Here is a 15,585-nt window from a genome sequence, read left to right on the forward strand (position 1 = left end):
ACTCTTTAAATGACCAGATGGAGCTGAAAACCATGGCATGAGAACTACGTGACAAATGCACAAGCTTCAGTAGCCGATTCGATCAACTGGAAGAAAGGGTATCAGTGATGGAAGATCAACTGAATGAAATGAAGCGAGAAGTTTAGAGAAAAAAGAACAAAAAGAAACAAAGCCTCCAACAAATATGGGACTATGTGAAAAGACCAAATCTACGTCTGATTGGTGTACCTGAAAGTACACCAATCTCCCTGAAAGTACAGAGAGAATGGAACCAAGTTGGAAAACACTCTCCAGGATATTAACCAGGAGAACGTCCCCAACCTAGCAAGGCAGGCCAACATTCAAATTCAGGAAATACAGAGAATGCCACAAACATACTCCTCAAGAAGAGCAACTCCAAGACATATAATTGTCAGACTCACCAAAGTTGAAATAAAGGAAAAAATGTTAAGGGCAGCCACAGAGAAAGGTCAGGTTACCCACAAAGGGAAGCCCGTCAGACTAATAGCAGATCTCTCGGCAGAAACTCTACAAGCCAGAAGAGAGTGGGGGCCAATATTCAACATTCTTAAAGAAAAGAATTTTCAACCCAGAATTTCATATCCAGCCAAACTAAGCTTCATAAGTGAAGGAGAAATAAAATACTTTACAGACAAGCAAATGCTGAGAGATTTTGTCACCATCAGGCCTGCCCTACAAGAGCTCCTGAAGGAAGCACTAAACATACAAAGGAACAACCAGTACCAGCCACTGCAAAAACATGCCAAATTGTAAAGACCATCGATGCTAGGAAGAAACTGCATCAACTAACGAGCAAAATAACCAGCTAACATCATAATGACAGGATCAAATTCACACATAACAATATTAACCTTAAATGTAAATGGGCTAAATACTTCAATTGAAAGAAACAAACTGGCAATTTGGATAAAGAGTCAAGACCCATCAGTGCGCTGTATTCAGGAAACCCATCTCACGTGCAGAGACACACATAGGCTCAAAATAAAGGGATGGAGGAAGATCTACCAAGCAAATGGAAAACAAAAAAAGGCAAGGGTTGCAATCCAGGTCTCTGATAAAACACACTTTAAACAAAGACCAAAAGAGACAAAGAAGGCCATTACATAATGGTAAAGGGATCAATTCAACAAGAAGAGCTAACTATCTTAAATATATATGCACCCAGTACAAGAGCACCCGGATTCATAAAGCAAGTCCTTAGAGACCTACAAAGAGACTTAGACTCCCACACAATAATAATGGGAGATTTCGACAACCCACTGTCAACATTAGACAGATCAACAAGACAGAAAGTTAACAAGGATATCCAGGAACTGAACTCAGCTCCGCACCAAGCAGACCTAATAGACATCTACAGAACTCTCCACCCCAGATCAACAGAATATACATTCTTCTCAGCACCACACCACACTTACTCCAAAATTAACCACACAGTTGGAAGTAAAGCACTCCTCAGCAAATGTAAAAGAACAGAAATTATAACAGTCTCTCAGACCACAGTGCAATCAAACTCGAACTCAGGATTAAGAACCTCACTCAAAACCGCTCAACTACATGGAAACTGAACAACCTGCTCCTGAATGACTACTGGGTACGTAATGAAATGAAGGCAGAAATAAAGATGTTCTTTGAAACAAATGAGAACAAACACACAACATACCAGAATCTCTGGGACATATTCAAAGCAGTGTGTGAAGGGAAATTTCTAGCACTAAATACCACAAGAGAAAGCAGGAAAGATCTAAAACTGACACCCTAACATCACAATGAAAAGAACTAGAAAAGCAAGAGCAAACACATTCAAAAGCTAGCAGAAGGCAAGAAATAACTAAGATCAGAGAAGAACTGAAGGAGATAGAGACACAAAAAACCCTTCAAAAAAAAAATGAATCCAAGAGCTGGTTTTTTGAAAAGATCAACAAAATTGATAGACTACTAGCAAGACTAATAACGAAGAAAAGAGAGAAGAATGAAATAGACACAATAAAAATGATAAAGGGGATATCACCACCGATCCCATAAAAATACAAACTACCATCAGAGAATACTATAAACACCTCTACACAAATAAACTAGAAAATCTAGAAGAAATGCATAAATTCCTGGACACATACACCCTCCGAAGCCTAAACCAGGAAGAAGTTGAATCTCTGAATAGACCAATAACAGGCTCTGAAATTGAGGCAATAATTAATAGCTTACCAACCAAAAAAAGTCCAGGACCAGATGGATTCACAGCCGAATTCTACCAGAGGTACAAGGAGGAGCTGGTACTATTCCTTCTGAAACTATTCCAATCAACAGAAAAAGAGGGAATCCTCCCTAACTCATTTTATGAGGCCAGCATCATCCTGGTACAAAAGCCTGGCACAGACACAACAAAAAAAAGAGAATTTTAGACCAATATCCCTGATGAACATCCATGCAAAAATCCTCAATAAAATACTGGCAAACCAAATCCAGCAGCACATCAAAAAGCTTATCCACCATGATCAAATGGGCTTCATCCCTGGAATGCAAGGCTGGTTCAACATACGAAAATCAATAAATGTAACCCAGCATATAAACAGAACCAAAGACAAAAACCACATGATTATCTCAATAGATGCACAAAAGGCCTTCGACAAAATTCAACAGCCCTTCATGCTAAAAACTCTCAATAAATTAGGTATTGATGGGACGTATCTCAAAATAATAAAAGCTATTTATGACAAACCCACAGCCAATATCATACTGAATTGGCAAAAACTGGAAGCATTCCCTTTCAAAACTCACACAAGACAGGGATGCCCTCTCTCACCACTCCTATTCAACATAGTGTTGGAAGTCTGGCTAGGGCAATCAGGCAAGAGAAAGAAATAAAGGTATTCAATTAGGAAAAGAGGAAGTCAAATTGTCCCTGTTTGCAGATGACATGATTGTATATTTAGAAAACCCCATTGTCTCAGCCCAAAATCTCCTTAAGCTAATAAGCAACTTCAGCAAAGTCTCAGGATACAAAATCAATGTACAAAAATCACAAGCATTCTTATACACCAATAACAGACAAACAGAGAGCCAAATCATGAGGGAACTCCCATTCACAATTGCTTCAAAGAGAATAAAACACCTAGGAATCCAACTTACAAGGGATGTGAAGGACTTCTTCAAGGAGAACGACAAACCACTGCTCAGCGAAATAAAAGAGGACACAAACAAATGGAAGAACATTCCATGCTCATGGGTAGGAAGAATCAATATCATGAAAATGGCCATACTGCCCAAGGTAATTTATAGATTCAATGCCATCCCATCAAGCTACCAATGACTTTCTTCACAGAATTGGAAAAAACTACTTTAAAGTTCATATGGAACCAAAAAAGAGCCCGCATTGCCAAGACAATCCTAAGCCAAAAGAACAAAGCTGGAGGCATCACGCTACCTGACTTCAAACTATACTACAAGGCTACAGTAACCAAAACAGCATGGTACTGGTACCAAAACAGAGATATAGATCAATGGAACAGAACAGAGCCCTCAGAAATAATACCACACATCTACAACCATTAGATCTTCGACAAACCTAACAAAAACAAGAAATGGGGAAAGGACTCCCTATTTAATAAGTGGTGCTGGGAAAAGTGGCTAGCCATAGGTAGAAAGCTGAAACTGGATCCCTTCCTTACACCTTATATAAAAATTAATTCAAGATGGATTAAAGACTTAAATGTCAGACCTAAAACCATAAAAACCCTAGGAGAAAACCCAGGCAATACCATTCAGGACACAGGCATGGGCAAGGACTTCATGTCTAAAACACCAAAAGCAATGGCAACAAAAGCCAAAATTGACAAATGGGATCTCATTAAACTAAAGAGCTTCTGCACAGCAAAAGAAACCACCATGAGAGTGAACACACAACCTACAGAATGGAAGAAAATTTTTGCAACCTACTTATCTGACAAAAGGCTAATATCCAGAATCTACAAAGAACTCAAACAAATTTACAAGAATAAAACAAACAACTCCATCAACAAGTGGGCGAAGGATATGAACAGACACTTCTCAAAAGAAGACATTTATGCAGCCAAAAGACACATGAAAAAATGCTCATCATCACTGGCCATCAGAGAAATGCAAATCAAAACCACAATGAGATACCATCTCACACCAGTTAGAATGGCGATCATTAAAAAGTCAGGAAACAACAGGTGCTGGAGATGATGTGGAGAAATAGGAACACTTTTACACTGTTGGTAGGACTGTAAACTAGTTCAACCATTGTGGAAGTCAGTGTGGCGATTCCTCAAGGATCTAGAACTAGAAATACCATTTGACCCAGCCATCCCATTACTGGGTATATACCCAAAGCATTATAAATCATGCTGCTATAAAGACACATGCACATGTATGTTTACTGCGGCACTATTCACAATAGCAAAGACTTGGAACCAAGCCAAATGTCCATTAATGATAGACTGGATTAAGAAAATGTGGCACATAGACACCATGGAATACTATGCGGCCATAAAAAAGGATGAGTTCATGTCCTTTGAAGGGACATGGATGAAGCTGGAAACCATCATTCTCAGCAAACTATCTTAAGGACAAAAAACCAAACACTGCATGTTCTCACTCATAAGTGGGAACTGAACAATGAGAACACTTGGACACAGGAAGGGGAACATCACACACAGGGGGCCTGTTGTGGGGTGGGGGGATGGGGAAGGGAGAGCATTAGGAGATATACCTAATGTAAATGACGAGTTAATGGGTGCAGCACACCAACATGGCACATGTATACATATGTAACAAACCTGCACGTTGTGCACATATACCCTAGAACTTAAAGTATAATAAAATAAAAAAGAAAAAAGTGATTAAAACAGTCTGTATCTTTACAGAAGTGGTAATTATACAAGTATACATATTGATCAAAGCTTACTGAATTATAAAGTTAAGATCTGTGTATTACACATATGTAAGTTTTAGCTCAATAAAAATAAAAGACTTGAAAAGAGGCCCTAAATAAAAAATTTTAAATACAGAAAATTGTAGGATTTCAATTAAAACTAATAAAGTTTTCTTTATACAGGTCTACATGTAGAAAAACCAACATTCAATAAACATTCTTGTGGTCGTTGTATACTAATAAAAAATATAGTCACATTTATTTTAGAACAGAATTTTGTTTTTAGAGACAGTCTCACTCTGTCACCCAGGCTGGAGTGCAGTGGCACAATCTTAGCTCAATAAAGCTTCAAACTCCTGGGCTCAAGCGATCCTCTCATCTCAACCTCTTGAGTAGCTGGGACTACAGGTGCATCACCACACTTGGCTAATTTTGTTTTTGTTTTTGTTTTTGTAGATATGGGGTCTCACTATGTTTCCCAGGCTGGTCTTAAATTCCTAGCCTCAAGTGATCCTCCTGCCTTGGCCTCCCAAAGTGCCAGGATTACAGGTGTAAGGATAGAATCTGGCCAGGATAGAATTTTTTAAATATCTGTAGAACTGTTATTGAATATTATAAAATTCGGTTCCACTCCCCACAAACAAAATTATCAGTACCAAAAGAAATTAAAATCTTTGAAAAATCCAACTCCTCTTCTGCACCCCAGCAACAGACTCAGATAACTCGTAACTTCTTAAGTGTGCCCTAACTTCGTCATCTTGTAATCTAAATAAATTAATCTTAGGTACAATTTTGTAAGTGGTACCTGTTTAATCATTAATTCTTAACACTGTAGTACAGAGAAGTTACTTAACTATTATGTTATTCAAGGCTACTGTCTCAGTCCATTTGTGTTGGTGTAACAACATGCCGCAGACTGAGTAATAAAGAGCAGAAATCTATTTTCTCACAGTTCTAAGGGCTAGAAGTTCAAGATCAAGGCATCGGCATCTGGTGAGGGCCTTCTTTAGTGCATCCTCATGTGGCAGAAGGCAGAAGGGCAAAAAGGAAACAAACTCCCTCTATCAAGTCCTTTTATAAGGATGCCTAATTGAATTCACAAGGGAGAAGTCCTTACCCTAATCACTTCTTAAAGGCTCCCCACCTCCTTATATTAGGTTGGTGCAAAAGTAACTGCAGTTTTTGCTATTACTTTTAAGGCAAAACCGCAATTACTTTTGCACCAACCTATTCTATTACATTGGCAACACCTGATTTTTTTCAAACCATAGCAATTACCAAATCCAAGACCAAAACTCAGGTATCTGGCTCCCGTTTTGAGAACAAGCAGTTAAAAGATTATAGCATCTGATCAATCCATTTTCAGTAGACAATCAAGAAAAAAAAACAAAACATCAAGTAATATTTTAAAATATTCTACACTGGAACCAGAGCAGTTTGCTAATTAGTATTCAACAATTAGGTAAGAAATTTAGAAAATACACTAACCTTAGAAGACTTCCTTCGGCTTCTTCTGGTCCAAACTACCACCAGTTTATCTGGTTGCCTGCCAAACAGAAAAAAAGTTAAACATAATTTATCTTAAATAAATAAAGTTTCATTTTAGCGCCTTTAAAAGGGCAAAAATGTCATCTGCTTTAGGCTACATAAAGCAGCTACTGTTACAATAAAGCTCTATCAAATATAGTAGATGTTAACTACAGATGTGACCTAATTTGCATAACTAATATTTCCTCCGTGTCCTTTTCCAACAATACTTTAGCAAGTTAAATCACAGGGACAAACCAAGTAAAATAAAATATTTAGAACTGGTCTATTTTAAAAAGCAAAAAAGCACACACATATCTTCTCCATAAATTAACACCATACTTCTAACACATTATTCCCTTTAATGTGAAGTAAACAGGCATAAAAAGAGCACTTGCAAAATAATTTAAATCTATGAATTCAGTACTTTTGCATCTCTGTATCTCATGAACAATGCTTGTGGTTTTTAAAACATTATTATAGCCAATCATCTCAATCTTCATTAAAAACAATACGGTACTGAAAAAATAGGCAAGGTATATACTATTATCCCTATTTTAATTAAGCTTAAAAGACTATTAAGTTAAATAATCAAAAGCTCTGGCAGAACCAAGACTGAAATACAGGTCTTCTAATCTCAGATTTCTCTTCTCTATCTTCCACTAATATAAAGTCAAACAAAAATAATACATTTTCAGGCAAAATTAGGTTGGTGCAAAAGTAACCGTGGTTTTTCCCATTCCTTTTAACGACTAAAACCGCAATTACTTCTGCATCAACCTAATATAACTAAGTTCTCTTTTGTTCTTATGAAAAACATCAAGATTATGATTATCACTTATTTTACTTAAATTTTCATTTTAAAAAATCTTAGATAAAAGCTTCTTAACCAAGAAATGAAAGTCATACTCATCTTGTTGACCTTCACCACTTTCTATGTCCTGTTCATTTTACACTGGAATCCCTTGCTTTCAGCAGATAACCTTTCCTTCTATTTCATTTAATTAAATACATATATATATACACACACATAAAAGGCCTCCAGCCTTAAACTCCTCACTCAGCGATCCACCTACAAACCTATACTGCTATCTAGAGAGAGTTATACCAATGGAAAAACAAACAACCGTTAAAACAAAAAAAAAAACACCTTGTTCAACACAGAAACCTGCACTAGGACAATTCCAGTGAGTAAGAATGGGGTGCAGTATAACAACATGATAGATGGGGTTGGGAAGAAGGTATGATCTATGATGGCAAGTTAACAAGAGGAGAACAGTAGCCAACAAATGTAAGCTACCTCATTTGAAAACATTGATGGCTTGCCAGAACATTTTACCTAGATTACTGCACTAACCTCTTCACTTATGCTCTCATCTCCACAGCTCCAGCACAATTTCAACTCTGAAATTATATTTCGACAGTACTTTTATAGAAATGCTATCTTACAGTTTTTCCTTGTTTATCATCCTATGCTGGGCTCTTAAATTGAAGGTACCACCAACTGGCCCTTGCAGGTTGAATTTTACAGGTTTACTTGACTGAAAGAGTATTCTATTTTATTTTAAACTTAAACTCTTTTAAAAAGTTCTTATTTAAATGCCTTTAAACAAGGCCTATGCTGTCCAGATTAGGAGAGCCTCCAACACTACCAACTGCTTCACACCTGACCAGCTTCACTCCTTAAAATGATCTATCTAGACCCTATGTGCATTTGGCCCTGTGACACCCTTGTTTCTCAACACGGCTTGTAAGGCATTTCACTCACCACTTGACTCTGATCTATCTCTCTAGCTGTATAATCTGCAAATATCTCATAAGCATCTTGCTCTATAACCAACCCCTGAACACATATTTCTTCATTTCTTCACATCTTTGCAATGTTACAATGTTTAAAAAAAAATACACACAAAAAAACTTCCTCTTCCATTTTTCTACCTAGTAAACCCCTAATTTATCATTTTCTCTGTGTAACCCTGACCATTTCTCATGTCATCTCCTGCCCCATCCCCTCCCACCCATTCCATATCCTAAGCCTCAGAGTTAATTACGCCTGTGTTCCCAATAACAACCTAGACACACCTATTTTCTATTTTAATACTCTATACACCTTGCATTGTAAGTATTTATTATTTCTGTCTCTCACACTAGACTGCACTATTTTATCAACCATGTCTTATTTATCTTTGTAATCCTAGCAACTAATAATCTAGTACAAGGTTGAGGCTCAATGAATATGCGGCGCTGAATAAACCTTAAGTTTCATCCAGGAACTCCCAATTGGTTAATTATAATTGATGAGGTCCAACTGAAGCCAGTAGCTATATAATACATCATCTCTGCAACTCATCCAAGCTTTGCAGGGATCCTCATTCTTGCTGCACATTAAAATAAAAACTCTAGGGAAGCGTTTCTAAATACTGATACCTAGGTTCCAGCCCTGGATAATCTGATTTAATTGGTCTGGTGTGCAGTTTTTTAAATTTCACAGGTGACTCTAATGTGCAGCCAAGGCTGACAACCACTGTTTGACTTGAAAGTCTAGTGAGGCATTACCTGTGATGGCAATGAGAGTGTCTCCCCTACACAACATCCTCCTAGTGCCACCTGAACTGCTGCCTCATTCTAATGCTTAGCACCCTCCTGCCACTTAACGCATCTCAGTGCTTCAGAAAATGAAAGCTTTTTAGCATAAAAAAGCAAGAAGGGCGGTCTCCTAAGCTGTATATATGCCTGATGTTCCCAGAATGTAAATAGATCAAAAGTCACTTATTTATGAATGCCCCCAAAGATGGCTAAACATTTTTGTGATTTTAAGTCATGTTAACATTTTAAATATCTTCACTAGTAATCAGTCGACTATTTAATTATCGGGAACAAACTGAGGCAGAGTGTTCTAAAATAAAGAACTGCTGTGGGTTATTATTCTCAATAGAAGGGCACCAAGAACCACATGACTGGCTGTCCACAATTAATATTTTAAGCATTCATGCTACACTAGAAAAGAACCATTAAATATTTACTTATATACTCCCAAGAGACCACAGACAGGACAGTTGTGAGCGTTTTCTCCAACTACCAACAAACCTACAATTATACAACTTCCTATAAAAAAAGTCAAGAAAACCTGATAGACAGGGTTTCAGAGAGAATTCAACAACTACATATTTAACATCTCTATCCCATCACTGCAGTTTAGTTAGTAGGTAACCCTATATATGATACACATTTTTATATATTACATGTAAACATTTTATGGGCATACACATAAAATGTATGCACAGTCACACTTCCTGTGAAATCTGTCTAAAGGGCTCCATTGGAAAATTTGAGGCCTTTTGGTTGGCTTGTTCAAGGAAGGAAATTGTGCATTTAAAAATAAAGATTTAACACCTTCTATCCTATCTCCAAAGCCATTAAAAAGGAACATCTTAAATCTGAAGACGGCATGCTTTGTCTCAAATTGTGCTCCTGACGTCAAATTCTGGAAAGGAAGAAAGAGGCTAGGAAAAAGGACAGGAGACAACAATGAGGAAGAGCACAGAGGACTGAAGTGGAGAAGAGAGGAGAAGCTAAAAGGAGAGCTACAATATTCAGATTATAAAGCAATTAGCTTGAGCTTTCCCTGGCATGCAACTAAGGCATGCCCTCCTCTTCACCACTAAGTTAGCTACTGTGTATGAAACCTAAGTTTAAAGAAAAACATTTCTGGCTTAAATTTTAACTCCTTTACTCTTTTCCACTCTCTGATTATGACACATGTGTGAGGTGAAACTTTAAAAGCCATGAGAAAAACCCGAAACTATCACATGAAAATCAGTCCCATCACTTTCCATAATCATAATAAGCATTCGACAAATATTTTACTGAATGCCTACTATGTTCCTGACACCATGCTGAGCAATGGAGATACCAGGATGAAAGAAAGATCCACTGGAAGTTCACAATCTAGTGGGGAGACAGACCATTAAACCAACTACCCTAGTCCAGGCACAACCTTGGAGAACATAGAGAAGATGAAAAGACCTTAGCTTAAAGAAACTATTTATAAATATCTCAGGAAAAAACATGAACAGTGACAGAAAGAACCTGCCCAACCACATAGATTACTAAATTTAAAATTTGTAAAAACTGTAATTTACAATGACACTTTCAATGTAAAGCCCAAAAAAAGATGAGGGACTAATTACAGAATGTCTATTTACTAGAAAATCACACAGGCATTAAAAATATTTTCTAAGAACATTTGCAAACATAGGACAATGCTTAGCATATCATGGTCAGTTTATTTCATATAGATTTTAATATTTCTATATGATATAATAAGAGAAGAACCAAGAGGAAATACCTCAAAATGCTATCTGTGTTTATTACTGGGAAGTAAAATTACATGTCATTATGCTTTTCTGTATTTTCTACCATGAATTTATATTACTTTATGCTGGTGGGAGGTATTTAAATGTGGGGAGTGAGCAATTAAAAATAAATCAGTTGCACACTTATTAAGAAGCAGAATAAATAAATACATACAAATCAGCACTTTTGAGTTTGGAATTAATTATGAACAGACAGAATTAAATAAATTATTTTGTTTAAATTTCAGAGAAATCACAAAGCCCTCAAACAACTAAATTAATTTGTTTTCCAAGTCAACAGAAGTAGGGGAGTAGTGTTCTTTGTCTTAAGTTAACATAAATGTTCCCCTAAGATCTGAGCAAAATTTTTTAAATAGGCCCCACTTGACTCTGGCAACCTCCCCTCCTTTTTTGGTAGCTCCTTCAATTCCTGGGCCATTCTTTCTCAGGCATTCAAAGTCAATATGACATTCCAGTATGGGCTGGCCAGACCCAAACAATAATATGACAAATGCTTTTCAGACCACTCATTTTTTTCTACATCAATTAAAATTCCCATTTCTCCAGGGTAAGTATCTTAGGAGGTTATTAAGAGGAAAGGAATCTGGGGGACAAAACTTGTATTAATTCAGGAGATATGAATTTATAAAAGTAGACCTTTCGAAGATGACATAGTACAGTTGTCTCTCCATATCTGTGGGGGATTGGTTCCAGGACCCCCAACAGATACCAAAATCTAAGGATGTTCAAGTCCCTTATATAAAATGATGCAGTATTTGCATATAACCTATACACATCCTCTTGTATACAGTCACACACTGCTTAACGATAGATAGAGATATAGTCTGAGAAAATGCATCATTAGGCAATTCTGTGCAAACATCATGGAGTGTACTTACACAAACCTAGACAGTATAACCTACTACATACCTAGACTATATGGTAGAGCCTATCACTCCTAGGCTAGAAACCTGTACAGCATGTTACTGTATTGAATACTGTAGGTAATTTTAACATAATGGTTAAGTATTTGTGTATCTAAACACATATAAACATAGAAAAGGTGCAGTAAAAAATACAGTATTATAATCTCATGGGACCACCTTCATGTATGTGGTCTGTTGTTGACCAAAACATTCTTCTGCAGTGTGTGACTAAGTTTAAATCATCTCTAGATTACTATACCTAATACAACAATGTAAATACTATATAGTTGTTATGCTGTATTGTTTATATTATTTTTTGATATTATATTGTTATTTCTATTGGTTTTTTTCCCTGAATATTTTCAAGTCACAGTTAGCTGACTCCACAGATTCAGAACCTGCGGATAAGGAGGGCAGACTGTATGTAGAAGAGAATTCTAGACCGGGAATTAGCTCTGATACTAAGTGACCTTAGAAATATCTCTTACTTTCTCTGAGCCTATTCCCTAATTTATCAAATGAAGGGACTGCACTAAAATCTCAACAGTTAAAAAACAAACAAAGAAACAACAACAAAAACGCTGACACTAATTGGTTAAATATTTGGTAGTTTAAAAGCAAAATGAAAAATTCAGAAATAGGGTAAAGAATATGAGGCAAGGACATCTGTCTCCTGTCTATTCACAATCTAGAGGTAGCTAATATTACCACCTTTGAACAATATTATGAAAGGGGAAGTAATAACTTTTAGCAGAACAGTAAACTGACTATCAGATTTATGCTCCCTGTTCAGAGCACAGTGTTAATCACGAGAGGCGTTACAAGAAGCACCCTACTCCCAGACCTTTCCAACCACCACCACCATGCTGGCATTAAGATGGGATCACATCATACTTCTCACCTCTAGAACATGAGAAGGGGTCTATGTCACTTCTGGAGAAAATGAATAATAAACTAGTATATTTCCCCACACTATCTAAATGGACAGGATTCTAGAACAGAGAGGAGGGCATAGTCATAAGACAAGAGTAGCCTGGGCCCCTGAGTGACCACACAGAAGGCCAGTTGACCTGGAACACCCTCTCTACATTGAGAAGTGAGCAAAAAATAAACTTTTGTTAGGTTCACCAACTTGGATTTCTGGGTGTATCTGCTACAGTAACCCCTCAATGTTCTAGAAAACTCAGTGAATTAAAAAAAACACATAACAATAATAGTTGCTGTCTTGTAAAAGCTTACATTTCAAAGTGTTGAGACCAAATTCATCCTTTTTATGTCCTATCAGTTTTCATTTGCATGAAATCACTATTTCAAAAAAAATAAAAGATAGCTGTACCTCAAAACTTGGAAAGCCTCCAAGCTTTTCCTAAATTAAAAATAAGGAACTGTAAGTCTTTGGAACACAAAAAGTACAACACATTTGTCTCACCACAGAATCCAGGATATGCTTAAAATAAGAAAAAAAGAGCTCAAAACATTAATACCAAACTTAACTGAATAGGCACTTCACTAATAAGGTTATTTCTTTTAGGGAAAAGGACTCTTAGCCATAAATGAACATTTCATGGTAGGATGCTGTGAATATTTAAACAAAAAAGGGGGAGATTGTCTTATCACAGAAATACTCTAACTTTACTTTTTCTCAAGTAATTATTTTTATCCTTCAGTAGGTACATCTGCCTCCTATTAAACTACCACTGCTACAGTTCCAGTTAATTATACTCCTTTATGCTTACTCACAAGAGTTATTTTGCAAGCTGCAGTAATTATTCAATAGGGAAAAAATTGTACAAATACAAGACAAAGTACATACATAGGATATATTTCTTTTCTGTAAAAATAAAGGACAATTCTAATAATAAAAGACGCAAAACATCTTTGTCAGTTAAATAAAAATACTTTGTTTTTTTACTTATATTTTTGTGTCATTCTATTGTTTAAAAATATTTTAACAGAGTGATTACTTTTGGTTAAAAATAACTGATAATGCAAATGAACTATTCTGACAGGTATTTCTAATATCTATATGCCAGTATTTAGAAACAGCACCTTAAAGTGAGGAAACATAGTTTGAAGTTTGGCATATTACAGCAGAGTGTACTTTCAGATGGGCCATCAAAATAAATAAATAAATAAATAAATAAATATCTTACTAACAACAGTATAAAGAATTTATAATTTTTTTTTTTTTTTTTTTTTTTTTTTTCTGAGACAGGCTCTCACTCTAGCCCAGGCTGGAGTACAATGGAGTGATCATAGCCCACTGCAGCCTCAGACTCCTGGACTCAAGCAATCCTCCTGCTTCAGCCTCCTGAGTAGCTAGGACTACAGGCACATGCCACCACAACAGCTAATTTTAAATTTTTTTTGTAGAGATTGCTATGTTGCCCAGGCTGGTCTCCAACTCCAGGCTTCAAGTGATCCTCCTGCCTTAGCCTCCCAAAGTGTTGGAATCACAGGCATGCACTACCACACAAGGCCTAATTTTTCTAATATAAGGATATTTGTAAGACAAACAGCACTATAATGAATCACTGCTGTATATGTGTGCAATATTGGTCTTCTCAAATAATACTTCATACTTTATTGTTTTACAGTATCACCCATAATGATTCCTTTAATTTAGCATATTATTTACTCTTCTCTTTTTTTCTAGACCTATTGGAAGAAGCCTCACATGTCACTAAAACAAATATTTGTATGCCCAGGTTATATACCTGGTTCCCTGGAATTCAAGATAGTAGAAAAAAAAAAAAAAGAATCTATCAATCTGACCATTCCTCAGTCCAAACAATCATATTCACAATTTCATCTCAACACACTTCTATAATTACTGCAATTGTGTGTTTTGGATGACTAGATTTGTCTGTCTTGTTTCTGACCTTAAGGGTCTCAAGAGATTTCCTGGTATTCAAAAAGCATTTACTGAGAACAGGGCAGAAAAACAGTATGATAGATAAAAGAATCACATGAAGACAACTTCCTTCTGGTTGCATCATCTAAGCCTCAAGATGTTCCTCATCTGTGAAATAAGAATACAGGACCAATGTAACGAATAGTTAAAATATATGAAGTGCTTAGTGGAGTGCTTTGCTTTCAGCAACTTCTCCAAAAACATTAGCAACCTGTCCATGTGTATGCACAGAGCTTCCAAATAGCTTTGTACAGTCTCCCTCTTAAATGTGAACAGGCAACCAAAGATCATCTAAGGAAAGCCTCCAATATGACAGAAAACAGGCTAAAAAGAAGAAAAAGAACTTGAAGGAAGCCGAGACAATATCACCAGTGTGCTCAGAGGTATTAAAGACATTACACTCATGAAAAATACCAAAGGAATATTTAATACATAAGAAAGCGTTCTGAAAATTATGTCATTATTTTTCATTAGGTGAGCAAAAAATGCAGAGTTGGAATATAAATTTGAGGAAATCTTCCAGAACTAGAATAAAATAACGGTTATTTTAAAAGAGAGAAATACAGGAAATTTAGATAAATCCAGAAGGCTAAATATCTGACTATCCCCAGTACAGCAGTGAAAAAAGGTCCTAAGATGTCATTTATGCTGGATGCTTTGAGACAGACCTTTCCAAAGTGGAGCAGGACACTTGTGGCCTCCAGGTGAGGAAAGGAACTGATGAATTACCAATGTGTTTAACTGTTTGAGGGGGATTTTGAGAGGTAACAGGTAAGTTTAAGAATAATAATGATACACACACTGCAGGGTCATAAGGGAAGGTGCGGGAAGGACAAAACAAAATTAGTAATTATTAACACAAGGAAATTTTTTTTAAATGTTAATGTGATAATACTATAGGGCTCAGCTGCTATGTTTACTAAGTGACAATGAATTCTGACCCAACTCTGA

At 36.4% G+C, this 15,585-nt stretch overlaps 1 protein-coding gene across 34 annotated transcripts in view; it reads right to left on the minus strand.

Moving 5' to 3' along the window:
- The window catches only part of EHBP1 (EH domain binding protein 1), a 369,744-nt gene that overhangs the window by 289,251 nt on the left and 64,908 nt on the right, over positions 1-15,585 (minus strand). For all 34 annotated transcript variants that reach the window (XM_055108336.2, XM_055108346.2, XM_055108338.2 and 31 more), the window contains exon 3: positions 6,401-6,458. In XM_055108336.2, the coding sequence (XP_054964311.1) occupies positions 6,401-6,458 (58 nt within the window). The remainder of the gene's footprint in view (positions 1-6,400; positions 6,459-15,585) is intronic.

The sequence above is a fragment of the Pan paniscus genome, chromosome 12 (assembly GCF_029289425.2).
Source record: "Pan paniscus chromosome 12, NHGRI_mPanPan1-v2.0_pri, whole genome shotgun sequence".
Taxonomy (NCBI): Eukaryota; Metazoa; Chordata; class Mammalia; order Primates; family Hominidae; genus Pan; species Pan paniscus.